General features: G+C 42.5%; 4 protein-coding genes across 6 annotated transcripts; all 4 read right to left on the reverse strand.

Moving 5' to 3' along the window:
- Positions 1–1,351: 1,351 nt before the first annotated feature.
- Positions 1,352–25,402, reverse strand: LOC115753447 (probable endo-1,3(4)-beta-glucanase ARB_01444). Of its 3 annotated transcripts, XM_048273000.1 has the most exons (3): positions 22,334–22,339; positions 19,172–19,175; positions 1,352–3,613 (listed from the first exon to the last, which is right to left on the reverse strand). In XM_048273000.1, the coding sequence occupies exon 3, from the start codon at positions 3,559–3,561 to the stop codon at positions 1,492–1,494; it is 2,070 nt and encodes a 689-aa protein (XP_048128957.1). In that variant the 5' UTR covers positions 3,562–3,613; positions 19,172–19,175; positions 22,334–22,339; the 3' UTR covers positions 1,352–1,491. The 3 variants fall into 3 exon arrangements, with proteins under 3 accessions (XP_048128957.1, XP_048128956.1, XP_030547914.1); XM_048272999.1 differs by lacking the exons at positions 19,172–19,175; positions 22,334–22,339 and adding an exon at positions 25,360–25,402 and having other exon boundaries at positions 1,352–3,609; XM_030692054.2 differs by lacking the exons at positions 19,172–19,175; positions 22,334–22,339 and having other exon boundaries at positions 1,352–3,709.
- Positions 4,790–6,504, reverse strand: LOC115753470 (protein trichome birefringence-like 19). The gene is made up of 2 exons (XM_048273001.1): positions 5,945–6,504; positions 4,790–5,844 (listed from the first exon to the last, which is right to left on the reverse strand). The coding sequence occupies exons 1-2, from the start codon at positions 6,497–6,499 to the stop codon at positions 5,032–5,034; spliced, it is 1,368 nt and encodes a 455-aa protein (XP_048128958.1). The 5' UTR covers positions 6,500–6,504; the 3' UTR covers positions 4,790–5,031.
- LOC115753438 (protein trichome birefringence-like 19) lies at positions 8,504–11,183 on the reverse strand. The gene is made up of 2 exons (XM_030692042.2): positions 10,568–11,183; positions 8,504–9,365 (listed from the first exon to the last, which is right to left on the reverse strand). The coding sequence occupies exons 1-2, from the start codon at positions 11,168–11,170 to the stop codon at positions 8,577–8,579; spliced, it is 1,392 nt and encodes a 463-aa protein (XP_030547902.2). The 5' UTR covers positions 11,171–11,183; the 3' UTR covers positions 8,504–8,576.
- LOC115753462 (protein trichome birefringence-like 19) lies at positions 20,614–25,561 on the reverse strand. Its single transcript, XM_030692080.2, has 2 exons — positions 25,019–25,561; positions 20,614–21,515 (listed from the first exon to the last, which is right to left on the reverse strand). The coding sequence occupies exons 1-2, from the start codon at positions 25,532–25,534 to the stop codon at positions 20,697–20,699; spliced, it is 1,335 nt and encodes a 444-aa protein (XP_030547940.1). The 5' UTR covers positions 25,535–25,561; the 3' UTR covers positions 20,614–20,696.
- Between the last annotated feature and the right edge of the window lie 749 nt (positions 25,562–26,310).

Raw genomic sequence — 26,310 nt, forward strand, 5'->3', positions numbered from 1 at the left:
AATCTTCACAATCTAATATGAGGTGGAGTCCTTAAGGGGATTGCAGATTTGTTATTTCCAGGGCGTCAGCATAATGTCCAAAACCAGGTGGCATAATTGACCTAGAGGAACATAAGTCTCTTCAGTGAGAGAAATTAGTGTACTGGCTCGTTATACGAAAGAGAACTGTAAGAACAAATTCAGAAGGAATGACCCTCACCAGAGACATTACATATGGCTTCGAATCATTAGCCCCCTCAAACCGTAGACAAGGCTTCATAATTCCCTTGTACTTCGCCAGAGCCACAAAATTGACGATGTTGGACACCGCACCGGCCTGAGGCAATTACTTCTCTTTCTGAGCACTGATAGACAAAGATTTCACTTTAGCAATAGCGCAAGATAACCCTGCAATTTACGAATATCAACAGAAGAGACATTGTTCCACTGAAAGACAATATTTGGCAGGGCCACTTCTTGGAGACACATGAATAATAAACCAACAAGGCAAAACAAACATCATGAAGTCCTTAGGTCATGAAGTTTCAATTGAGTGAGCGGTAGCTCCACAAATGCAAAGAGTTGGAAATGAATAGGAAATGCTGTTCACCACCAAGCCTGCCAGCTCCAGCATTTCCAGCACACTAAATAGCAATAGCTTTAGCGCTTGGCATATAACTTGAACATTTTTGGTGAGATATCCTACCAAATGTCCATGTCAGGCAATCAAACGGGCTAGCAGAAAACATCTTTGACGACTCTCAACATCGACAACATACAAAATCTGTGTGAGAGCATGTGCGCATGTGACTGTTTCCTGAGGTATGACATACCACCGCGTCATATAGAGGATGAACAATACCTGTATGTTTAGAACAATAATTTAGCAAATTAGCTTGGCATGTACTTGCAAGAACTGTAAAACACATTGAATATGAACAAGCCGTCCTAAAGCCAATAATTTAGTTCGCTCTCTACTTATTGGCCCCCTAGAACCAGCAGATTTACAACTAGTTGCAGTTACCAGAGCAACGAAGGTAACTTTAGGGTAAAGTTGTGAAGTTTGAGCTGCATAAGACCACTTTCTCTCATACCTTGAAATTCAAAAATCCACCAGGTAATGAACGACTTGTTGCATGAAGAAGTGTATGTGGTCTCCTTCCATCTAAAGGAGGAATTTAATTGGGTATCAGTCTGATGGAATACTAGAATCAATTATGTCAGATGAACCTACTTTTCCTTTTTAACTAAAACAGAGTGCAAGAGATTTAACTGATATCAGCGAGCATCTCACAGGCACAGAAGTGTTCGACAGAGTGAATAATGCAATTGTAGTGACGTGCGACAATAATGAAGGATCCCAGAGAGAAGAAGAGTTATTGAATCATTTTATTCCGAAAATAGATACACCACGCAAAGCGATTCTCGTATAAGTACATGAATGCTCCAAAAAAATAAACAGCAAAAAGATCTCATCTACCAGCAATTTAATCGGTCCCTGAAAGAACAATTTCAGTGACAATAGTGACCAAACCAACAGTACTTCCCTCCATCACTGCATCCTGTCTCTTCTTCATCACCTCTACTATGAATCCACCACAGAAGATTCGAAAGAGAGTTCCCATCATCAAAGCCGCTCAAGCTCCTCACTTTTTCCAGCACACTACCTTTGCCAAAGATCCCTTCCAAGGCATACACAAACCCTTTCCATCCTTCAATTCCCTCCCTGTTCAGTGCTGGGTATGTCCAATCCACTAGCTGTTTCACAAACTGGATATCTGAGAATAAAACCTCAGTGATAGGCAACAAAGGCAAAACCTGAATTCCAAGCCTACAATCTCTTCGCTCTGGTCCAGCGAACCAAAGACCACTGTCCCTTTTGTTAGCCCACAGAACACCCACCACCCTGTTCTCCCTAGTGAAATCTTCCTCGTATAGATTATCACCTTCTCTAACATGCCACCATGTTTGAGCTGCGTGAATTTCCATTGCAGCGAGCGTCGACCCGACGGCAACAAGATGGGTGTCTCCATAGGCCAATCCCATTAAAGCAGCTGAATAGTAAGCATTCACAGCCTCACTCGTGCTCTCCTGGTTCCGCCCATCCGCAAATTCAGTCAATCCACCAGCCCAGGAGTGCAATTTATACAGGTCAAAGCACCTCAGACGCGGATAATTGGAATTTGTTCTTCTCCCCAAGTTCATGAAATCCGCCATCAGTGAATACGCCTGAGGCCTGTACTTCCTTCCCCATGCAGGATCAATCTTGGCGAGGACAGCAATTGCATAAAGAAAGTACCCTAAATGATAGTGATGATCATTGTACAACCCAAAGCCAAAATCTTCACCAGGATTGGTCGATCCTAGCTTGGTGACAATCCCACCCCATTTGGCATCATACAAGAATCCATTACGATCAAAAGTCCCATCCAACCATGGCTCTATTGTGCTCTTCAAATATTTTCTGATCGCCGGGATAACTTCAGGATATCGCACCTCCTCAGCAATCAAAGCCAACCTCGCCGCTCTGGCAATCAATTTCCCATAAAAATAAGATGAAGCTGTAGTTATTGCAGCTGGATTAAGGGACTCGACATCCCTACTAACGGCATGAATAATTTCATCGTATGACTCTTCCTTGATGCCTCTGATTGAATGCCAAGTAACAGAGACAGGATCAGATCTCAACACCCAGGAATCTCCAACCACACCAACAAGATCACCATCAATACTCCTGTACCTAAAATCCTCCAACACAGTGACACCCTCACGGGACAAAAGTCGAGCATGTAGCGGGTGCGCAAGCATGAGCAGATCCCCCCACCCTTTCTTCTCCCATTTGTACTCCAAACAAAACGGCCTAGTCAACACTGCATCACCAGATAGAGCATAGGAAGAACTGAACCTATCCAAAACCTCCTCGCTTAACGACCCACCATCGGGCAAACAAGCAATCCTAATAACCCCCGAAAACCTTCCGGAAGTAATGGAACTGAGACTCTGACTGAAACTGATCGGCGAAGAAGTGTAAACAAGCCAAGTCTGATTGTTGTTGAGCTTCACAGTATGCTTGGTGCGACTACTGTTCGAAGAGAGCGAGAGGATCGCGTGAATCGTGGAGATCGCAACCTCCGTCCCGCGGTTGACCAAGCAGGTCAAGTAGGGGCTCCCTCTGACGAGGACAAACCTCAGCTTCGAAGCCGCGAAGTCCAGCGTGACACCGAGGTCGCTGTACGACGAGATCACGTGCCGTGGCGCCTCAGGCGACGAGCCGAGCGCGGCGTCGTCGCCCGAGACGGCGGCGGAGATGGTGAGGTCGGCGACGAAGACTTGGTACAGAAAAGCGGAGGTGGCGAAGCGAGAAGGGAACGAGACGGAGACAGAGGACGGGGAGGGCTTGACGAGGTAGGGGTGGATGTACTCGGCCTGGTCGCCATTGTTGAGAGCGAAGTTCTGGAAGAAGGAGTTCGTCGGAAGCGGGGCGGAGAGGAGGCTCGGTGAGAAGAAGGGAGCAGGATCGGGGAGGACCGTGGACTGGACGCGCGGGAAGACGAAGGGGAACTCGGGCTTCGGCGGAGGCATGGGTGGCGGCGGCGGGGGCGGGGATGGAGGAGGAGGAGGAGGAGGAGGGGGACGGCGTTTGCGGAAAGGCTTAGTGACGAAGGTTTCGACTCTTCGCAGCAATTTATTCCCCATCCCTAAATTTTATTTATTTTGTTTGGTGGTTGGCGGGTTCGTTAGGCCCGTTCAGCAGATTTCTCTCTGTTTTTTTTTTTTTTTCTTCAGTTGAAAACGACTCACCAGAGAAAGGGAAGAAGAATAAGGAAATGGATTATTACAATGAACTAGGAAAATCAAACCTCTCGAGTTTAAAACTCGTTGTTTTCAACTGGATCGCGATCAAATCATCAAGAATTGATTTCTCATGAGCTTTTTTCTCGGTTCCAGAAGGTCTATTTTCAACAAGATCAATGAGAAGAGCGTGATGTTTACCTAGAGAAGCTCGACGAAGACTTAGGATGAGGACGAGGATGATAGAAATGGAGTTGGTGAGTCGACATCGTGTTTTTTGTCTTTTCCATTGGAGAGAGAGAGAGAGAGAGAGAGAGAGGATTGGAAAGGGATTGGATTGGATTGGAAGTGGGGTTGTGGAGGGACTGGGAAGGCAATTTAAAATGGATCTAGGAATGTGAACGCGGGAAGCAAAGGATCAATGCAGGGGAACTCCCGGAATCCTTCCAAGGCAAGGCAAGGAAGAGATGAATGCTCGTTTGGAAAGGTCTAGTGAAGGTGAAGCCACGGAAGATTGTGTGGAAGATTGAAAAGGTATGCAGACAAAAGAGGAAAGAGCCTGGACGGAGGACCTACTAAACTTTGTTCCTAGGAAAAAGGCCTTTTGGACGACATTGTACTGCAAGTATAATCGTTGAGGATGTCCAAACTCCTATCCTTGGCAAATCCTCTCACTTCCCTTTGAGAGGAAAAAGGGCAAGTCGTGCGATTCGGCTACTCGGCGAGGAAAACGTTTTCTGAAGAGAAGGAGCTTGAGTAACTGGTGTTACAAAATTCGGACACTGATCCATTGCCCTAGAACCATCTCCAACAACTGCCGCGTGTTGAACCGAGGCAGCTCGCACCTTTTGGAATTCCACCTCCCCTCCAAGAACTCGGTTCCGGGCATCCGACAGACTATGTGGTTCGTTCTATTCAGTGTAGTACGTGTCGTTGGGGTTATCGCATCACGTCGCTTGATTTGCCTCGCTTATCAAGTACCACACGACAGACTATGTGGTTCGTTCTATTTCGGGCAATGGCTTTTTCATGAACCAAACTGTTTATTCTAATAACAAGTGAGAATCGTTTTTAGGTCCAATCAAAATCGTTTAAACGTACTAAGGGGACGGACATTGTTTTAGTTCTGCAACTTCTCATCACACCAGTTATGTTGTGTGTACTGTGTAGCAATGGCAGAGGGGTTTTACAGATGAGTGCAGAACATTAGGTTTGGATAAATTCTGCAACGTCTAGAACAAACAATCTGCGGTTTTCCCCTCATCGTCCACTCTTCCACGTCTGCCCCTGAAGAGATTCTCGACTCTCCGGCCTCATAACGTGAAACAAGAACTCGTTCCACAAGTCGATCGGACCCGGCACACACCAATGCACGCAATCGGCCATCGTCGTGTTCCTCAGCGACAAACGCCCGAAACGGTCAGGGTGTCCATCGGGTCTCTGGATCATCGCCTCGGTAGTGTCCAGCAACCTAAATGTCAGGCCCCTCTTGATTCCCTCCCTCTGGGCCGCCCTGAACTCCTCCACTTGGGTCAAGTAGAACTCCAGATCGTCCCCTTCAAGCTTGGCCTCTCCACTCGCAAATGGCCTCATCCTTGCGCAGCTCCCGCCGGTGTTCCACGTGCCGTTCTCAAAGTGCGCAGGAGAGAACGTCCTCAAAAATGTCATGCCCTTATAGGCCTTTTGACTCAGGAGTTCTCTAAAGGCGGTTCGAAAGGCCATTCTGTAACCGTAGAACCTGGTGAGGTCGGTGATGTTGTTCAGCTCGCAAGAGCAGCAACCGACGACTTCGCCCTTTTCGTGGAACATCAGTGGCCGGAAGAACCATTGGCCTGCCGAGATGATGACGAAGTCGAAGTTTGCGATCTCAGAAGCCCAAGATGGCTCGGGCTCGTCTAAGTAGAGGCTCATGATGCTGTTGAAGGAGCGGCCATTTGGGTCCGCATCTCTGGACTTCACCAGGAAGGGAGCCCAGAATGCGGCCAGTGTGAACTTGTGATCTGAGAAGTACCACCATTTGAAGTTCGTCGTGTCTAGTGAGTGTTTGTAAGATATTTCCTCAGGAAATTCCACCTGAAAGATCATCTTTTGAAGCTGAGAACCAACTTCTTATATTCTGCATCATCCAATGCACCAAAGAAGTTCTCAAAAAGGACACTGAAACGGCACTTACGTTGGCCAGGAGGCAGAGCAGTGACTGCATTTGGTTCCTACCGACCGAATCCCCCACGAACGCCAGCGATCTCCCTCGAGCCACCTCCAAGAACCGGCCCCCATCGAATCGAGGCAGATCACACTCGTCAGGCTTCCACCGCCACTTCAAGAACTCGGCGTCGGGCCTCCCCAGCTTCAGGCAGTTGTGCTGATCAACGATCAAAGGGCAAGTCACATTGGTGTAGTAGGCGGCATTCGGGGAACGGACCCATTTTCCTCTGAACACATCGCATCGCTCGTCCACCCGCTCTATTCCTTTCGAGACGCTGGTGCTGATATCCAACTCCCGAGATGACAGGACATTAAGACGCGGGCTGGTGACGAACAAATAAAGGGGAATCACAGCGAGAAGAACCGGCGTAGAGGCGAGCATCACTATCCTCTTGGTGCCAGTGGTCCTCTGCGGCGGGATTTTCACTGAGTGAAGCTCAGATACTGGGAACTTCATGGTTGAGTGAGGCAAATGTGTTGTACAAGAGAATAATCCTTCATCTAGATCCATATATACATTCATGAGGACACTGGCTTTGTCACAGTTACTTCGTTAGGACATTAATGTTTGTATTACATGGGCCGTAACATGTCGTTTGTACCTTCACTGTCCCTCTTGGGGTGTGCTGAGAAATCGCGTGCCACGCGCGCTAGGGCAACCAAGCCGTCCATTATCAGGCATCATTTCTCGAACTGAGTTAGCGCCCGCTTAATCAGTCGAGCGCGCGCGTCGCGCTCTGCTTCTCTCGGCAACTCTTCGAGCACGACCCGACCGACGCGCTTTCGTTCTACTTTCAGCCGCACATCTCCACGAGCCGACAATTTACGGTAGTATGAGAATCTGAAAGAAGCCGGTTCTTTAATTCAAATAGCCGCCGTGTGTCGTGGTCGAGTTAATTATGGCTCATCCTTGGCTATGCGCTCGTTGAAGGCCTTGTCTTGGTCACAAGCAGTCATTTTTTAGTCCTTTCGATTCAGTTCATTCGCGAAGAAATCTAGTGGACTAACGGGACATCAAAGTTCACTCAAAAGGGTTCGTAAACGACTTAACAGACTCTACGTTCTTCATCATCAACTTGAGGTCACTAGAGGGGAATGACTGGTTCAGTTGATGAGCGAGTGAGATCCTGTAGAGTGGCTTCGGAGCCAAGCAATGATCGACTGATTTCATGAAGGGAAAAGGGAAAACAACGACATGCCTGGCTATGGCCCGTGCGCGCACGACAACTCCGCGCACCCGGGCCGAGAAAAGAAGGGCTTAATAACACTGCAAGTACCCGACTTTCGCTCGTCATCAGAAAAAAAAAAAAAACAACTCCTTTTTAGTTCGATCGAGTATTTCGTCTTTCGAACGCGACTCGACGCGGAGCACCTTTGTCAAATGAAATCGCTATGTCGTGTGTCCGAAACTCGAATGAAATGGACGAGTGTAAAGATCCGAGGCGAAACCGAGGAATCATTGGACTCCATCCATCCGAAAACACAGAAACTTTCGAGGACCACAACGAAACGAAGTTTTATTCCTTCGCCAGATGTGAAGCAAAGCGTCGGGTCCCAAGTGCCGACGGGACCAGGCGGGCGCAACTGGCAGAAAGCATCGAGACCCCACCGATCCAATCTCGGCCAATGTTCCATCGATACGCCATCCGGGGTTCGACGCCACTACGTCAAGCAATCTAAACTTCATTCGCAATCTTTTGCCGCCCGTATATTCCGAAGCAAAGCAAACCATTTTTTTTTTCCTTTTTCCGCAGAAGCACACGTCCCCTGTGGCAGCAATTTCGTCCGTCATTAATTCACGTATGATTCATTGCTTCAAGAATTTATGTCTCGCATAATGTTGTTATTCTAATAGTTACTCAAAAATCGTTATGCTAGCAAAATCCTATACTGTACCTCATGATTAGACCTGTTAAAAAAGCATTTAATGGGTTTAATAAAATAAAGAGATTAAAATAAATGGGTTATAAATTGGTCCGTTATGAACTCATTTACATCCCACTTAAGAAGCCTCCACTCTTTCTTTTACTTTTACTTTTTACTTGTTTCTTCTTGCTTTTTTCTCTCTTTCACTTTTCTTTTTACTTCTTTCTTCTTTCTTTTTTGCTCTCTTTTATTTTTTTTTTTATTTTTTTTTTGTTTTTTGCTGTTTTACTTTTCTTTTCCTAGGAAGTTGGCGAGGCCACCAGCCGACCCTCATTGGTCACGATTGAGGGCTTCACGGCCCTCGCCGATCTTAGAAGAAAAATAAATAAATTACCAATTTTTTTAAAAAGAAGTAAAATTAAAAAATATAAATATATTAAAATTATCTACAATGATTTAGTAATATAAATTTTTTTATAAATTTATGATTAATCTTTCTTAGATTGGATTAAATATAGAAATATTTTGGTAATATGAGTTGGGTCGGGTATGGGTCAAGGAATTTGCACTACCTATTTATGCGTTATATATAATTTAATGGGTCAATTTAGATCGGACCATTTACGACCTAACCCAAACTCGATCTGATCCACATGTTTGACATGTGATTGCCTTTTCCATTCCGCCGGATACATTGTACAAACAACCATCAGCTACGCACGTTTCGTTGCTTCCTATTGAGCAAACTTTACACCTCTGTCCGACTTCATCACATAAAGCAAGAGCTCGTTCCACGTATCGATCGGGCCGGGCAAGCACCAGTGCACGCAATCGGCCCGGCCCACGTTGCTCCTGGGCCAGTTGCACTGGCGGTTCGGATGTCCGTCGGGCCTGAGCAGCATGGCCCGGGTCGTGCCGAGCAGCCTAATCTTCAGGCCCACCTCCCTCGCCCGCCTCTCAGCTTCCAAGAATTCCTCCACTTGGGCCAAGTAGAACTCCAAGTCGTCGCCCTCCAGCTTCTTCTCGTGGCTCGCGAGCGGCCTCGTCCTCGGGCAACTCCCTCCGTCGGTCCAATCGCCATCCTCGAAGTGCGCGGGCGAGAACGTCCTCAGAAACGTGATGCCGCCCTCGCGGTCCTTCCTTTCCATGACGGCTTTCAACGCGGTACGTAACGCCATCCGATACGCCTGGAATCTCGACACTTCGGTAGCATTCTCCCGGCCGCACGCCGAACAGCCCAGGAGTCGCCCGTTCCGGTAGTAGATGAGCGGGCGGTAGAACCATTGGCCCGCTGAGACGATGACATGGTGGAAGGCGCCGATCTCGGCGGACCAAGAAGGGTGGGGCTCATCTAGGTGGAGGGTGAGGATGCCCTCGAGGGTTTGGCCGCCGCGGGCGTCCGTGGTGCGGACCAGGAACGGGGCCCAGAAGGTGGCTAGGGTTAGGTTGTGGTTCGGGAAGTACCAGCGCTTGAAGTTGTAGTCCGTGGTGTACCTCAGAGAGATGTCCTCGGGTTCGTCTACCTAATGATTTTACACAGAGACGATAAGATATGAAGCAAGAGAGAATATAAGATAAAAAAAATAAAATGACAACACACTATTCTTAATAATAACTCGAGTCAACCTTAGTAGAAAACTTAGAATACATACGCTAGGATCAATATGAATACACTTGTCACTATCTAGGCAAGTATTTTCGTAACCTAATTCTCTAAAAAAACTCAACTTTAGATCCAGTCTCAAATTTATCCCGAACTTTTTTTTAATCTAAAAAAAAATTTCAAACTTTAGGTACTGTCCCAAATCTATCGCGAATTCAATGTATTCTCAAATCTATCCCGTGGTTCATTGCCAACTTGACGTAACATTTATACATGGTTGAAAAAACTCACATTAGCAAAGTAATGGTGCAATAGGTACAGATCAACGTGACATTTCCACAAATCCACCCCGATAATAATCTCCAAAATGAAATCATTCTAAAATATGAAAATTAGGGACGACTAACAGAGATTTTTGGACAAAGGGCTAATGGGGTAGATTTGAGATTAGAGTAAAAATTGGTGATTTTCTCCGAGACAAAAAAAAGTTCGTGGCAGATTTGAGATCGCACCTAAAGTTTAGGATTTTTTCTGTGACAAAAAAAAAAAAAAAGCTCAAGGCAAATTTCGAACTAAACCTAAAGGTATAGGTTTTTTTCTGAGACAAAAAAAAAAGTTCGGAGCAAATTTGATACATGACCTAAAGCTTGGGGTCTTTTTTTTTTAGGGAATTAATTCGTATTATCCTTGGGCATAGAGGATAGATTTCTAACTACATCCCCTCAAATATCATTAGTCGTCGTTTAGATCTCACTTTCTCACTTGTGTCCTTTTCAGAACAATAATTAGGAGAAAGGAATTTGTGGACATGTGATTTTCGTCTCTTCGATATCCAAATGAAATATAAAAGGTCTTTCTCAGAACAGCTCATATTGACGTTGCACCCAAAAAAAAAAAAATTTATTTTTGCAAGCTCATGGCCATACCGGAGTAAATCGGCCATATCAAACATAAAACTAAGTTACTTAGACGAGAATTCTTAGGGCTAGGCTCACCGCTTTTAATAATCACATGATAAACATGGTCGATCATAAATCGTTTCTCCTGTTTTTATCAGAGAACGTGATTAGCTTGTCGCTCCTAGAATAATCTGGACAACCATTAACTAGATCGAGCACTTACGCTGGACAGGAGGCACAACAGGGACTGCATGTGGTTCCTCCCCAGCGAGTCGCCGACGAAGGCGATCGACTTCCCCCTCGTCGTCTCCATGAACTCCGCCGCGGCGAACCACGGGAGCTTGCACCCGTCCGGCTCCCACCGCCACTTCAAGAACTCCGCGTCGGGCCTCCCGAACTTCATGCAGTTCTGCTGGTCGCTTATCGCGTGGCAAGTCTCGTTCGTGTAGTACGCCGGCGCATCCGGGCGGTACACCCATTTCCCCCTGAACACGTCGCACTTCTTCTCCCCCGCCACCGGCACCGCCGCCCAGGCCGCCGCGCCCGGTTCCTCGGGGCTGCCGTTTTGGTCTCCCATCGCCTGAACTGCGGGATAATCCTGTGGCTGGACGGGCGAGCTCGCGAGGAGGAGGAGGAGGAGGCACAGAGGGATCGCGGCAAGAAGAATCGCGGCCGGGGCAATCGTCGCCACCCTCTTGAAGTTAACAGCAGCGCTTTGTCGCAGCTCGTCCTCGTCGCCGCCGTGGTGCTCCGAGAGTGCGACCTTCATGGTGTACACTGTACAGTGTTCGTGCAAGCGCGAGGAGCGCAGCTTCTTGGCGTGCATGAAAGCTACGTCGCAATATAAGAGGTTGTTTAAGAGCTAATGCCTGGGGAGATTATTTATCATGAAAAAGGGTTTTTCTTTTCCGACAAAAGATAATGTTACAGACATATATATTATTTATTTATATTCAAACGACACCGCGGGCTTATTGTTAGGCATCGTTGTTCACGAATTTAATAGTAGAATAAGAGTAGACATAAGACAAAGCCAATAATTGATCAATGGACCATAGAATCTCTTCTGGTGAGGCATCGCTGTCCACTACTTAAATAGCCAGAATAGAAACACCCGCGGGCTTATCGTTGTTCGCATGGGGGGATTATAGAATTAGGTTAGAATGGCAGCGGCACGTCATTCTCTTTCTATCGTTCTATTTAGGGCTCGAAATCTACTTTCATAATTAGCAATAATGTCGATGGATCCCGTTGTTTATTTTATAACTCAATGTGCTTAGCTTTCCATACCGAGTACGATGACGTCATCTTTTGCTTTTTTTTTTCCCTCCCCTAATTGATTTCCCTCATCAATCAATACACATGTGCAAAATTGAAAATGGAGTTGACTGGGCATTTTGCTCTTACTAAAAGTTAAGGGTAAAAGATAACTTCTTCAAAATTTTTTTTTTTTTTTTTTGTGTTCCAAAGTTCTCTCGTTAATGAAGCGCATTGATTGGAGGACACAGGTTTAAAAGAATGTATATAGATTGAGAAATACCGTTCACGCTAACTATTACTCTTTCTTAAATTGATGGCATTCATGATCAGAAGGTATACGTTTTTAGGATGTGGCCGAAAATGTAATGATCACAACCTAACCGGATCTATAAACACGACAAGAACAATAATTAGGACATATGGCTGCCTTTATTTTATGAAGAATAGACGATTTGAAAAGTATCTTTCTAAAATTATCGCTTGTATCACTTGAAATAATTAATCAGTAAAAGATATTTTTACTGTCGGCAATAATTTTTGTGAAGAAGATATTTTTCGTTCATTATTTTTTGTACGTTATACTCGTGATCATTTTTAGAAAAATATTTTCAAAATCATTCAATTTTCGAGAAACAAACGGAGCCTAAGAAACAAGGTAAAAAAGTGTCGTTCAACAATCATTTAGACTTGTTAAACATATGTTTTCAAAGCTTAAAATTAGCTATTTGAGTAAGTAATTTTATTTGTAATTCTCCATTTTCAAAGTGCCTACAATGTTATAACCAGTCGGAGTTGAATTAATTAATGCCTTAGAAGCTTTAAAAGTGATTTTGAATGCACATGATATCACCGGCCCGGTGAAGACCAAGGAGGAAGGAAAAAAAGAAAAAGGAAAAAAAATCTTGATGGAGAATAAATGTGGGGCACAAGTCTAAATTTGGGATTTTTTGTGCCATAAAAAAATTAGGGTAAATGTACCACATGGATACAAGTTGGGTTTTTTGTATCGCAGAAAAAAAAAATTTGCGGTAAATGTGTCACACATGTATTAAATTTTGGATAAATACATGGATGCAAGTTTGGGAAAGTATATCACATGAGTTAGCACTGTTCATTTTTCATCATCTATGTGGGCAGCCACATAAGATTTTTAGTAGCATTCCATAACGGAATTTTAACAAAGAGTCAATGTGTCACATAGGTATAAGTATGGGGTTATTAGGGTCACCAAAAAAAAGTTTAGGATAAATATGTCACGTAAGTACATGTTTGGATTTTATGGTATCACATAAAAAAAATTAAAATAAATGTGTCGTAGTGGATATATTTTGGGATTTTGTGGCCTTTCCCTTGAATTTTATCAACTCTTATATGACAATAAAGTTGGTAATTTACAAACTATCAAAAAGAGAGTGTGCTTTCATAAAACTCTCACTATGTATCAAGAAGTAAAAGGAAAATCAGATGATCGGTAACTTTTTAGTCAACAGTTTTTTAACACTCACCATCTCTTTCAAAAATCTGTTATAGGAAAAAAAAAATCTATTTTTCTAAACAACCATACATATAAGAAGAATAACTTAAGACCTGTTTGGCAATGATTCTGATTCTCTAATTCTGTTTTCCGGAACAAAAAAGGATGAGAAATGTGTTTGGTAATGTAAATTATTCTGATTTTGATTTTGTTCCAAGAAACAATTTTGAAGCAAAAACAAAAGTTTATTCTGGAAAAAAGAATCACTTTTGAAAATCATAAAAAAAGAACAAAGTTTCAATTCTTTTAAAAAGATTAAGTCCACATGGACTTTTGAATATTAAAAAAAATTAGAATTAGATTTGAAAATTTACTAACAACTAATTTTTTTAAATACATTTTTTCAAAATTATATTTAAAAATGATCTTTAAAATTTAAAAAAAAATTAAAAAATTTTAAAGTGGGGAAACTAAAATATTTAAAATTTTCAAAAAAAATGAAAAAATAAATAAATAAAAGGGGGGAAATTAAAAAAATTTAAAAAAACTTTAAAAAAGTTGAAATTTTTTTTAATTTTTTTTAAAAAAGATGAATAATTATAAAAAGAATTTTCCCCACCTAGTTGTTCCCGGGAACATAAATTTTGCGCAATTACTAGATGTGTTTCTATTTCGGGAACATAAATTTTGTGCAGTTACTAAACATATTCTAATTCTCTATAAATCATCCGGGGAACAGAATCAGAAAATATGATTCTAATCAAGATTACTTTTGCAGATCGGAATCGTTGCCAGGCAAACCCTTAATAGCTCCCCACAATTTGAAAAGTTCGAACAATTTTTCACCATAAGGACTTAATCGAGAGTGAGGGTCATCAAATATGTAGTTCGATCGAAAATGGTCTCGACCCAAATTGATCTATTTAACATATTTGGACCCATTTATATGCTAGCGAATCCTACTTGTACCTAAATCGACTATAATCCAACATATGAAAACATGTATCCACCTACTTAACTCATTTTATGCTCTTAATGTGTATATATTACGTGGACAAAAACTTCATATCAAATTAAACAAAGCAAATTAGCACCATAAAAAAATGTAAGTAAACAAAGTAAAAAACGTATGAAAAAAACCTATAGATTGAAATACTTCTAAAGTATTAGAAATGTATGTATGTGTTGCGATGACACATTGTCGCGACCTAAAAATTTATTTAAGGTTAATGGATTATAAGGTTAATTAGATGAATTAACTAACCCGATACGGACTCTCCCAAGCCCTACCAATTCGCAACTTAGGTTTGAATGATTTAGATTTTCGGAGCCGCCACTAATCTTTTTTTGTAGGTAGATTAGATACCTAAATAAAGTATGAGAGAATACTTTATTTTCTGCTAACCAGAGATTTAGGGTTCGGGGACTTGATTATGTTAATTAATTTTTTTAATTAACACCATTTTCGTACCGGATTCCATGAAATATGTCTTTTGGATTGATTTACGTGACTAGATTTTTTTGGTTTTTCTTTTTATTATTTTTTTGTTTTTTTTTTCGACTTTCTTTTGAACATGGATTTGAACAAAGTTAAACAAAAATGCCCATAATATACCTTTTAATCCGATTTTCCGACAAATCTTCTCATTCCCGAAGATCCGGGCTAGAACGAGATTTTATCTGCTACATTCTCGAGGATTCGAGCTAGTATGCGGATAATGGTAGAAGACGTCATCATCCCTTCTCGCCGGAGGGCAGAATACGAAATCTTATACTAAATTGTCGTCTCATCCCATAAGATCATGATTAAGGCTTGCAATTTAATATTCCTAAGGGTCGGGCTCAAGGGAGCATATATTATGGGCAGTTTTATTTAAAAATGTTCAAACATTTATTGAATTTTCGAAAATCCATAAAAGATTTCGAAATTTTCAAGGAGATAAGCTCCTATCCACGAAGGATTGATATCTTTTAAAATGAGAAAGCTTATCTTCTGAAATTCTCAAAGTATATTAGATAATTCCCAAATTTTAAAGATGCATTCAATATTCCTAAAAAAAAAAAATCTGATTGAATGTTGAGTTATTTGAATATTCCGAAAATATATCAATATTCTACAAGATATGATTATATAAGAATAATTCGAAATATACAACAATATATCTAAAATATATTCATATTACAATTGTTACCTAATTCGTAGATAACTTTCCGAATTCAAATACCGAACCAATCTCGTGATTCAAGCTTGAAAACTGAACGGATTGGCTAAGGGGATTTGCGCACGAATCAAAGGTTTCGGTGAAGGCGCATCTCGACTTGCAGCAGTAATTTTGACCACAAATCCACCTAAAAATCTGCACAAAACAGTCAAGAAACCATTCGTAAATAGCAGTAAAATTGATTATGGACAGCGGGCAAAATCTACATTGAATAGTTAGTGAAATTGTCCAAAAACAGTGCTGTTTTTGGTCACGAACAGCAGCAAATTGGACTCCCAACAGCAGCGAACTGATCCCTCAACTTGTAGCAAAAATTCTTGGAACAAGGCTATAAGGAACCAGAGACTTAATGGGATTCACCGGGAACCACGATGAGCAACTATAAGAGAAACCTTGCGACAAAAATTTTGATCACGGGATGGCTTATTAATGGAACCTGCAATTCAATGAAACTTGCAATAATTTCAAGGCTGGAACAGAAGCAACCATTGGGTCAATAGCAAGTTTATGAGACAATGGTCTATAATGGAGAATGGGAACTCAATTGAGACTTCCTGTTGGATTCATCCTGCTGTCCTCTCCTGCCCATGCTACGTGTGTCTCCTTCAGGGTCAAATTGGTGGAGGAATCTTGACTGGATTTGCATTCTTCTAATTCGGTGGTGATCTGGGATTCATCATGTGACCATCTCAGCCAAAAAAAAAACAAATCCACAGCCTTTTCGTCGAGCGCATGTTCGGAGAGGTCACGAAGGTGTTCCGCGAGGGAGAAACTTCATGGACTTGAGATTGCAGCAATATTGATCACGGAAGGGAGGAATCGGTGTTGCGAGCGTGCTTGAGTAGTCTAGGCGTCACAGCTTTTGAGCATGACAACCATGAACGTCCTCCCTTTTCTGAACACCTCTGCCTCTCTCTCTATATGCCGTATGTTATAATGTGTGGCCTCTTCTATTTTGTTTGCTCTTTCAAGCAATCACAGCCCAGAGCACACCATGTGGGCGTGGTTGGTCTCAGTACACCTACAAAATAATATTAACCTCAATTAAGCTGCAAGTGGAATCCACAAAGGGAACCTAAAAGAAAGTGAGAAAATGCAAAACAATAGAGGAATTGGAATAACGTGATACTGATGAAGGATCACTTCCCCTTTTTCCTTGTCCCTTTCCTCTCTCTTTGTAATTGGCACCTTCGGAATTGCGTAATGAATTTTTTAACGATGGAAACACCCAACCACTTTCTTTTCTCTAATCTCACCATGGAGAACACGAGTTCTCCATTGGTTTCTGAAGCTCTCTCACTGTTCCTTGAATCTCCAATTGCCTATGGCCGTATATTCAAAGGATTGGCCCCAAACCTGCAGAAAAAAAAAAGGGCAAGACAGAGGACCCTCTCTCTTTCTTTTACCTCAAAAAGTGCCGTGTTTGACAATGAATTGGCCTCCCCCTAAACCCTAGGCTTAGCACTCTATTTACAGACTAAGGGTTTTCTAGTCCTAGTTGAAGTAGGACTCATCATCGACCGTCGGATTAAAAATTCTGATTTTCAAAAGTCCGATCTCATTAAAACTCCTCAATAATTTTGGCCACAAGAGAGATTGTCATGGGCTAGCCCAATTTTATGCTCTTGCGGGCTTGATTGTGCATTCTTGGGCTCAAATTGGGCTTTAATTAATTAAATGAATAATTAATTATGAGCTTTTAACATTTAAATGAGCATAAATGGGCTGAATTAAATCAGAAAATAGGTTCAAGCCCTCTTAGAATTTTCGGCAATCTCCTCATGCTTAGCCGAATTTTTCATGCGATGCCTAGTTGGTCCGCTTGTCAATTTAAGCTCAATTACTTTCTCCGGCCCGAATACAATGATACGCACGATCGACAAAAAGTAAATATGCAATGACAAAAAGTAAATATGCAATGCATGAGAAATTTATTTTTTGTGAGAACTATGACTAGTTCTCATTTTATGCTCAAAATGAATGATTTTTAGAAATGTCAAAATTTAGGTGTCAACACACATACTGTGAATGCATGCTTATTCATCCAATCCAATTTAATCATTTTTTTTTCTTTAGTCACCAAATACAATTTCTCATCGGAACATTTAATAAGTGGAAGATGCATAAAAACTTGTTAAATCAATATGTGAGAAAACAAAGCCTCGATAACTATGCTTTTTCCCCAAATTATTTACTTATATTTAAACATAGTTTGATATTCATTTCTATTACTCTTATTAATTCTTACCTTGTCAAGATCATATAAACATGATCTCATAAGATGATGAGTTTCTTTTTGTGAAAAATAGGTTGAAACTTAACTAAATTCCGTCGCTTTCAAGTTATTAACTTTCATTAAGTTTCGTAATCAAGTTTGATATTTCGATCTAGATTCCGGACATGAAATAAATATCGAAAACATAACATCTTTTTGACATGTCTTCACCCGTTTCAATGTTTGACATCATCGGTATACAAAACTCCTAGAAAAAACAATGACAAAATAGTCAAGGCAATGCACTATGGACCCTCCTATTGCCCCTCACCATCAACAGCGCGATAGTTACTCCCGTCAGTACAGCCACAACAACATCCAGCTCAGGAATTTCATCGTACCCCTTGACAACTGCTCGGCTTCCACACCGCTAACTCAGATGCAACGAACAATTCAGAACAGTGGTCAAGCTATACTGGTTCACCGCCAATCCAAGCCGGCACATTTCCACAAACACCTCCTTCGCACTCTCATACTCTCCATTCCACACACAGCCACTAACCGTAGCTACCCAAACCACATGGTCCACTCCTTGAAATCCTCAAAGCACTTCTCCGCAAACCCAACCTCGCCACAACCCGCATAGTTCTCAACGAGCCCAATCACCATACAAGGGAGAATTATTAAAAAAGTCTTACACCTATTGAAATCGTGTCAATTCAGTCATAAATTCCTTTTTTTGCCAATTGAGTTGTAAACACTTTACATTTGTCCCAATTCAGTCCATCCGATCAATTTTAATCGGAAATTGCTGACATAGATGTTAGTCGTACCACATTAGTCATGCTACATGGCACAACGACGTTGGCTTGAACAAATTTTTAATAATGATTTGATATTTTTACCTTTTTTTCTCTTTCTTTTTTTTTTTTCCCCTTTTTCCTTTAGATGGTTGCCGGACCTCAACAACCAACCAGCGACAAGGGCTAACAAGGTCACCTCGCCATCGCCGGGCGTGGGGGGTGAGCCCCTAGCGAGGCCGACCTCGCCTAGCGAAGGCAAGATCGAACCTACCAGCCCTCGTCTCTAGCCGATCACCGAGGTCCGGTGACCGACTAGAGAAAGAAGGGGAGAAAAAAAAAGAAAGAGAAAGAAAAGAAAAAGGAATAAATAATTAATAAATAATTTAAATAATATTAAGTATTATTAAGAAAATTTTCACGTCGGTGCCAGCGGTGCAGCATAGGAGCACGCCGGTTGCACGGTCGACGTCCATGTCAGAGACTTCCCCTCAAAATTGGCCGGATGGATTGAATTAGCAAAAATGTAAAAGGTTTAAAACTCAATTGACAAAAAAAAAAAGATTTAAGACCAAATTGACACAATTACAATAGGTTTAGAACCTTTTTTTGCAATTTTTCCCATGTAAGCCCCGAAGAAAACCCATTCTTCAAGCAAACCTCAAGAATGATCACATTTCTCCGAACGCTTCCACGAGCATTGACCAAGGAACTGAAGTACACATTGGGGCAGAGACCCGGAAGTCTTATACCTATTACAATCGTGTCAATTCAATCATAAATCTCTTTTTTTGCCAATTGAGTTGTAAACACTTTACATTTGTACCAATTCAGTCCATCCGATCAATTTTGACCGGAAGCTGGCGACATAGATGTCGGTCGTACCACATTAGCCATGCTACATGGCACAACGACGCTGGCTTGAACAATTTTTAATAATAATTTGATATCTTTACCTTTTTTTCTCTCTTTTTTTTCCCTTTTTTGTCCTCTAGATGGTTGCTGGACCTCAACAACCAGCCGGAGACAAGAGCTAACAAGGTCACCTCGCCATTGCTGGGCGTGGGGGGTGAGCCCCAAGCAAGGCTGACCTCTCCCGGCGAAGGCAAGATCAAACCTACCAGCCCTTGCCTCTAGTCGATCACCGAGGTCCGGTGACCAACTAGAGAAAGAAGGGGAAAAAAAAAGAAAGAGAAAAAAAAGGAAAATAATAATAAATAAATAATTCAAATAATATTAAGTATGATTAAGAAAATGTTCACGCTAGTGCTGGCAGTGCAACGTAGGAGCACGCCGGTTGCACGGCCGACGCTCATGTCGGCGATTTCCCCTAAAAATTGGCCGGATGAATTGAATTGGCGAAAATACAAAAGGTTTAAAACTCAGTTGACCAAAAAAAAAAGATTTAAGACTAAATTGACATAATTGCAACAGGTTTAGATTTTTTTTTTTTTTTTTTTTTTTGCAATTTTTCCCATGTAAGCCCCGAAGAAAACCCATTCTTCGGGCAAACCTCAAGAATGATCACATTTCTCTGAACGCTTCCGTGAGCATTGACCAAGGAACTGAAGTAAACATTGCGGCAGAGACCCAGAAGCCTCAGCTCGTCCAGAAGGGCAGGAGCGGGCTCGGGGCGGCAAAGCCATAAATGAGAGGGCGTTGAAGGCAGCAGTGTCTAGGGAGGTGGTGTCGAAGAGGAAGAGGGAGGAGCACGAGAAATCACCGTTTTTCGCGGAATGAAGATGAGGGCTTGGAGAGGAAGGGGGTGGCGGCGGTGGCCGGACTTGAGGAAGACAGCGTGGGGCGGTGAGGGCGAGTCACGGTTCTTGGAATCGAAGAGGGAGAGAGAAAAGAGACTAGCGAAGAACGAAGATGGGCTAAACATATTCATTTAAACCCATTTATTTGGACTTTTCTTTTCAAGGTCCGTTATGGTTCATACGACAAATTTGAGTTGACATTCATAAACTCATTTTTTTTTTTTAAATAAGGTTTAAAACACAAGTTGACGGTCCATTTTTTTGACAGTCCTGCGGAGAATTCCCGATGTAATTTGAGATCCCTACAATTGTCGTGCAGTCAATCTAATTCGCAAAAACATTGCAGTTTGATCGGATAATTGAATTTGTTTTTTCTTTCCTTTCTTTTTTACCATTTTGCTACCCGATCGAAGGAGAAAAGAAAATAAATATAACTAAACTTGCTTCACCTAACTGTCGAGGACACATAATTATGGCCAATGCATGAAAGCAATTCATCTATTTCTTGAACCTGGGGATCAAACCAATAGGACAACCAATTTCTCCAATCTCCCTTCCCCAACAAAGAAGTGACATTACCAATCGACAGATTAAACTTATGTACTAGGACTATTGCGTGCGCTAGGCCTTCAACTTCCGGTCGCTGAACCGGAGCTTCTCTTCCCTCGACCTCCGGCCCTCGGTCTTCAGCATCTCGAGCAGGATGTCGCCCCACGTGTCGATCGCCCCCGGCAGACACCAGTGCACGCAGTCGTTGTACAGGGTCACGTTCTCGTGCGCCCAGTGCCCGTACCTGCTCGGGTGGCCGTCGGGCCGAAGCAGCATCGCCTGCGTCGTGTCGAGCAGCCGGTACTTGAGCCCCTTCTCCCTCCCTTCCTGCTCGGCCTTCCGGAACTCCTCCACTTGGATCATGTACAGCTCCAGGTTCTCGTCGGCAAGTGTGGTCTCGTTGCTCCGGGACGGTCTCGTCCGCAGGCAATTACCGCCCTGGTTCCAAATCCCACCTTCAAAGTGAGAAGGTGTGTAGGTCCTCAGATAGGTGATGCCCTTGTAGTTCTTGAGCCCGTTAATGGCCTTGAATGCCGTCCTGAACGCCTTCCTATAGCCGTAGAATTTGGTCAAGTCCGGGACGTTCTCTAGCAAGCAAAAATGGCACCCCACAATTTTGCTGTTCTCGTAAAACACCAGCGACCGGTAGAACCAGTGTCCGGCAGAGATGATCAGGTAATCGAACTCCCCGGCCTCGGACGTCCACTTGTCGTCGGCCTGGTCGAGGTGGAGGCTGAAGAGGCCGGTCTTGCTCGGCCCGTTTGGGTCCGACTCCATGGACTTGACCAGGTGGGGCGTCCAAAAGTTGGCGAGCGTGAAGTTGTAGGTCAAGTACCTCCAGCGCTTGTAGTTCTCGTCCGGCGTGTGCGAGACATCGATCGGATATTCCACCTGCCATCATCAGGAAAATGGTACAACTTATGGCAGAACTTCTTCAAGCAACAATACGACATCGTTTCACTTCTGGCGCACAAGAAAATTCAATGCCTTTTAAGAACCAAAAATTAAGAAAGACGAATTTCAAATTTTAAAAAAAATAAAAATTTTGGAGCGCAGGGATGTGGGGCTGAATAGGGGGTGTGCCGCCGCCCCCTCACTCTAGTAATTAAGGGCCGCATAGCTCCCGGCGACTAGGCAAGGGCAAGCACCCTCGCTAGCACGGTGCCACCACCGAGCAAGGGCAAGCAGCCCCCTCGCCCCTGCTCACCGGGAGGGCCGTGACCCTCGCCAGGCCATCCACACCATGGCCCTCACAGTGAGCAAGTGAGAGGGGTTGCTTGCCTCTCTTCGGTGAGGGCTGCGAACCTCTTCACCGGCCTAGCAAGGGCCGAAAACTCTCATCCCGACCTTGGGAATAGCTTACACGCCGCCTCTGTGCTGTTCCCAATTGACGGAATGTCGATATGGCATTTGCTTGGTGCCACATCAGCACCACGTGTCTAAAACAAGAAAAAGATCATAAAAAATTTTCACCTGGGTCCTAAACTTTCTCTCTTCATTTGAAACTAACGTCGATAGCGGAATCAATCATACGACGAACTTAAACAAATTTTAGAACTTAAATGATCTAAAAAAAAAGTTTAGAATTAAAGCGATAGATCCACATAAAATTTAGAGCTTTCGTCGTCATTGTCCCATTCGAAAAAAAAAATGAATTCTATCAGAAATTATTCCGAAGGGACAAGGACAATAAGATGTGGTGAAATCACGAGATGCGAGATTTATCTTTTCTAATGGATGGTCGATAAATTAAATGTCATTGGCCCCTCAAGTGGCATCAATCCCACCATGGAACATGTGTGTGCATGTGAGCCTTACGTGCTTCTCGGCTTCTTCTGCTTTTATTGTTTTATCTGTGTTTGTCGTTTCTAGCAACCTTTTTCCTTGCACAACATTATCATAAAAGCAACAAGGAAAAAATATTCTAATAGGACAAGCAATTAGCATATGTATATGTTCACACGGAATAAGAGATAATTAATACTTAATAACGCATCATCGTGGGGTTACAGTCTTTAGGTTAAATATTACTTCAAATAGCGGCATGCCGACACACAAATGCAAGATGTAGTACTTTGAAATTGAAATACTTATCTGGATCCAAATCTAAATTGACCAATGTTCCCTACTTTAAAACATCAAAGTCTTTGAAAAGTTATTAATCCAGAGAGCGAGGACGTCCGAAAGTTCAAAATAAATAAATAAATAAAAGAAAAATGCTTCTCAGACAATACTATCAGAGATGGTACAATCTTAACTATAGATCTACACGTCATCACCGCTTATTTTGTATAAAATACACATTGATTGGCCGGATCGTGTGACCAGAAATAACCGACAATCTTGTCGGACCGTCAGGTTAGCAACTTTCTAAATAAAGTGTACTCATGATTGTTATGATGTCCTCACTCTTCCAGTTGGATTGGACGAATCAATCAAAAGGTCGAAGCCTTTAAAAACTGTTCGGTCCGAGAATATAAAATCGTGGTCACCAGCAAATGGCCTTAATTAATATGCCAAAAATCACAAATCTTGACCATCGCTAGCCTTATTAGCTGGCTACACCCTATCTTTCTCCTATTTTCTAGTATGTCTTACTATAATCTCAATGTCACCCATTAATCAGACAATTATATACATATACGTATATGAGTGTGTGTTCTGCGCGCCCATTAAATCAGACTTGACGTTTCAACAAATTAGGTAAAATATGTGCTATAGCTGTGCATCTAGAAAACGGTGGTAAAAGGGGAAATAAAACGTCTCAAAACATCAAGTGGATACTGATACAAATTGAGCCGAGCTAAACAGTTAAATTTGATGGATCTTAGACTAAATTTGACGGATCTTAGACTAAATTTGACGGAATTGATCGGACTCTTAGGGTTCGTACATGAACCAGAGGCGCTTGTACTGTAACTTGCGTCTCTACCCTGCTCCGAATCGAAGACAAAAACTTTGATATGCTAATTGAAAGTCATGCATGCTTGAAGTGAAGGCAAAATTGATTGACTAGGCCATCTATGATGAGGCTGCTTGAGCTGATGTCTATGTAATCTATTGCAACATATGATGATGATATGTAGCAAGTGCTCATCATTTATGGCTGCTAAGTGACCAAGTTTACTTGCACCTCAAGAGGCTTCAGCGGCAAGCATGTCTAGCCAAATCTATGGAATTAGGGCAATTTCCCTTTGCTCCTCTATCAATTGATGGGTCCCAGCAATGGCGGGCCAAGATTTAGAAAGCAAGAAAAGGAGGAAAATGACAAATTCTCAAGGCTCTCATTGTGATATTATCCTCCCCATTTTCAAACCAATTTTGAAAAATAAGATGATTTTTTTTAATTAACATTTAAACCTATTAAAGAAGAAGCCATCAATGAATGGTTTCGAGGTATTCCAATGCCATGTTATCTTCACCTGCTACATCTACCTAAACCTTGGAAAAAACAACATTTCTCCGTGGGTTTTGGTCAACAAACCCATTACTTTATTGGGATGGATTAGTTCAGGAAAAAAAAAAAAAAGCAGTCTCAGAAGATGTGAGAACAACTATGTCTGAGGAAACTTCACACCTAAAGTCAAACATCTAGCTCCAAAGTCTAGATCACATGATCGTACTGTTCCTCAAAAATGAGAGATCTTTTAACTCGAGCAAAGACGTGCAAACTTGTCGTAGCTAACGCTTGTAAAATTACCAAACGCGATGACGTGATAAATACTTTCAGCTTGACTCGAGTTACTCGAGTGAATAACACAAGATCTAATCTCGAAACACGCTTGGTTGGTGGGCACTGTGTATTCTTTCTGGCCCTTAACTATCTAAGTTTAGTAAGCTATTGAAGTCCAAGCTAATTCCATTTTCCGGATTCTCACACGTCGTTAATCGTGACCTTAGTAAAATGAAAAAATATTAATAATTTATGCTGTACATTCGTGTCCTAAGCCACATGGGTGGTGAAAAAAAGATTACTTTCAATCGGGCCACGTGATGTGTAGCATCAAACTTCTAAACACACCTTACGCCACTCTAGGATGCTTAATAGGACAGATGACCACAATGTCCGTCCTGAAAGAGCCAGATCTATTGCACAAAAAAAAAAAAAAAAGATTGAACTATATAATAAGGAATTTACTTAGTTTTTCATGTTAATCATTGTTTGGTCACGGGCATTTTTATAGCAGGGGAACAATTAGATTTCCATATTAAAATCTGCCCATGTGAACCAGTGAAAAACCCTTTATAGTCATGTTAATTAGAAAGAAGAAGAAGTAGTGAACCTAATGCAACTCCTGAAACGAAAGTAGCAAGTACGGAGAGAGATGCACTTCAATGGGGGTGACGAAGAAACCAAGAAAAGCAAGGCTCCGCCAGTGAAACTGTGTACGTACCCTAGAAAGGAGGCAAATCATGGACTGCATTTGGTTCCTGGCCACGGAGTCACCCACAAAGGCCATGGACTTGCCCCTCACCAGCTCCAGGAACTGCGCCGGGTTGAAGAGGGGGAGCTCGCAGCCGTGGGGCTTCCACCGCCACTTCATGAACCCGTCGTCGGGCCGCCCGTACTTCATGCAGTTCTGGTGCTCGTGGATCGCCCAGCAGGTCTTGTTCGTGTAGTACGGCGCCCTCGGGTTCGGCACCCACTCCCCCGTGAATATGTCGCAGGTCTCTGCCGCTCTCGGGTCAACAGCGAGGTCATCTTCTTTGCGGGCGACGACAACGGCATCGTCCGAGGAGGAGGAGGAGGAGGAGGAGGAGGACGTGGTTCTTGAGGAGAGGAGGAGGAGGGGCTGAGAGAGGAAAGGGTTGTAGAGGGAGATGATGATAAGGAGGGCAAAGAGGATGGTGACGAGGAGGACTATCTTCGGGGTGCTTCTGTGGTGGTGCGACTGCGTCTCTCCTTTCATTTTTTCTGTGTGTGTGTGTGCGTGTGAGAGTGAGAGAGAGAGAGAGAGAGAGAGAGAGAGAGGTGTAGAGATGGGGGAACTAAATGAGCATGGGGATGAATGATTATGACCACATTGGAGCGATTTTGGTAAACGAGGTGGTGATAATTTATTAGGGTTTCGGCAGACAGGCTGAGCAAAGAAACTATAGTAAAATGGAAATGATGAGAGTTAATACCATAATTTGTACACGTACTTCCAAGTTGTAGCTGTGCTTAATGACGCTCTATAATTAAATGGCACCACATGCACATATATAATCTATAGTTTCTCACTGATCGATGGCACACTGATCTTCCTTCTCTCAAGAATCCAATTATACATTGGTGGGTATTTGTAATGTCTTATCAGAAAAGAAAAAGAGAAAAAAAATAGAACAGCACCACATATCCTTGAATCTACTCCTTTTTAATTCACTAATGATGTGAGGTTGTATATTAGATGATGGTAAATTGGTGAGGACAAGAAAATTGTGTCCAAACACGGCGCCATCACTAGCTACCTAAAAACATTAATAATGATTGGTGAGAGTTTGAAAGCTCTTTTTTTTTTTTTTTTGTTTCATGATAAATGGATGATTCGGAGCTAACATTTTCCTAAAAATGATCGTCCGTAAAGCTTAAAATAATTGGTCGATAGAAAATGTTGTCATCGTCGATGACAATCTATGTCTAAATATGGTCGCGGAACGAAAAATATTTTCGTTTATTCAATTTTCGTAGGCGATATAAGCGGTC

The sequence above is a fragment of the Rhodamnia argentea genome, chromosome 11 (assembly GCF_020921035.1).
Source record: "Rhodamnia argentea isolate NSW1041297 chromosome 11, ASM2092103v1, whole genome shotgun sequence".
Taxonomy (NCBI): Eukaryota; Viridiplantae; Streptophyta; class Magnoliopsida; order Myrtales; family Myrtaceae; genus Rhodamnia; species Rhodamnia argentea.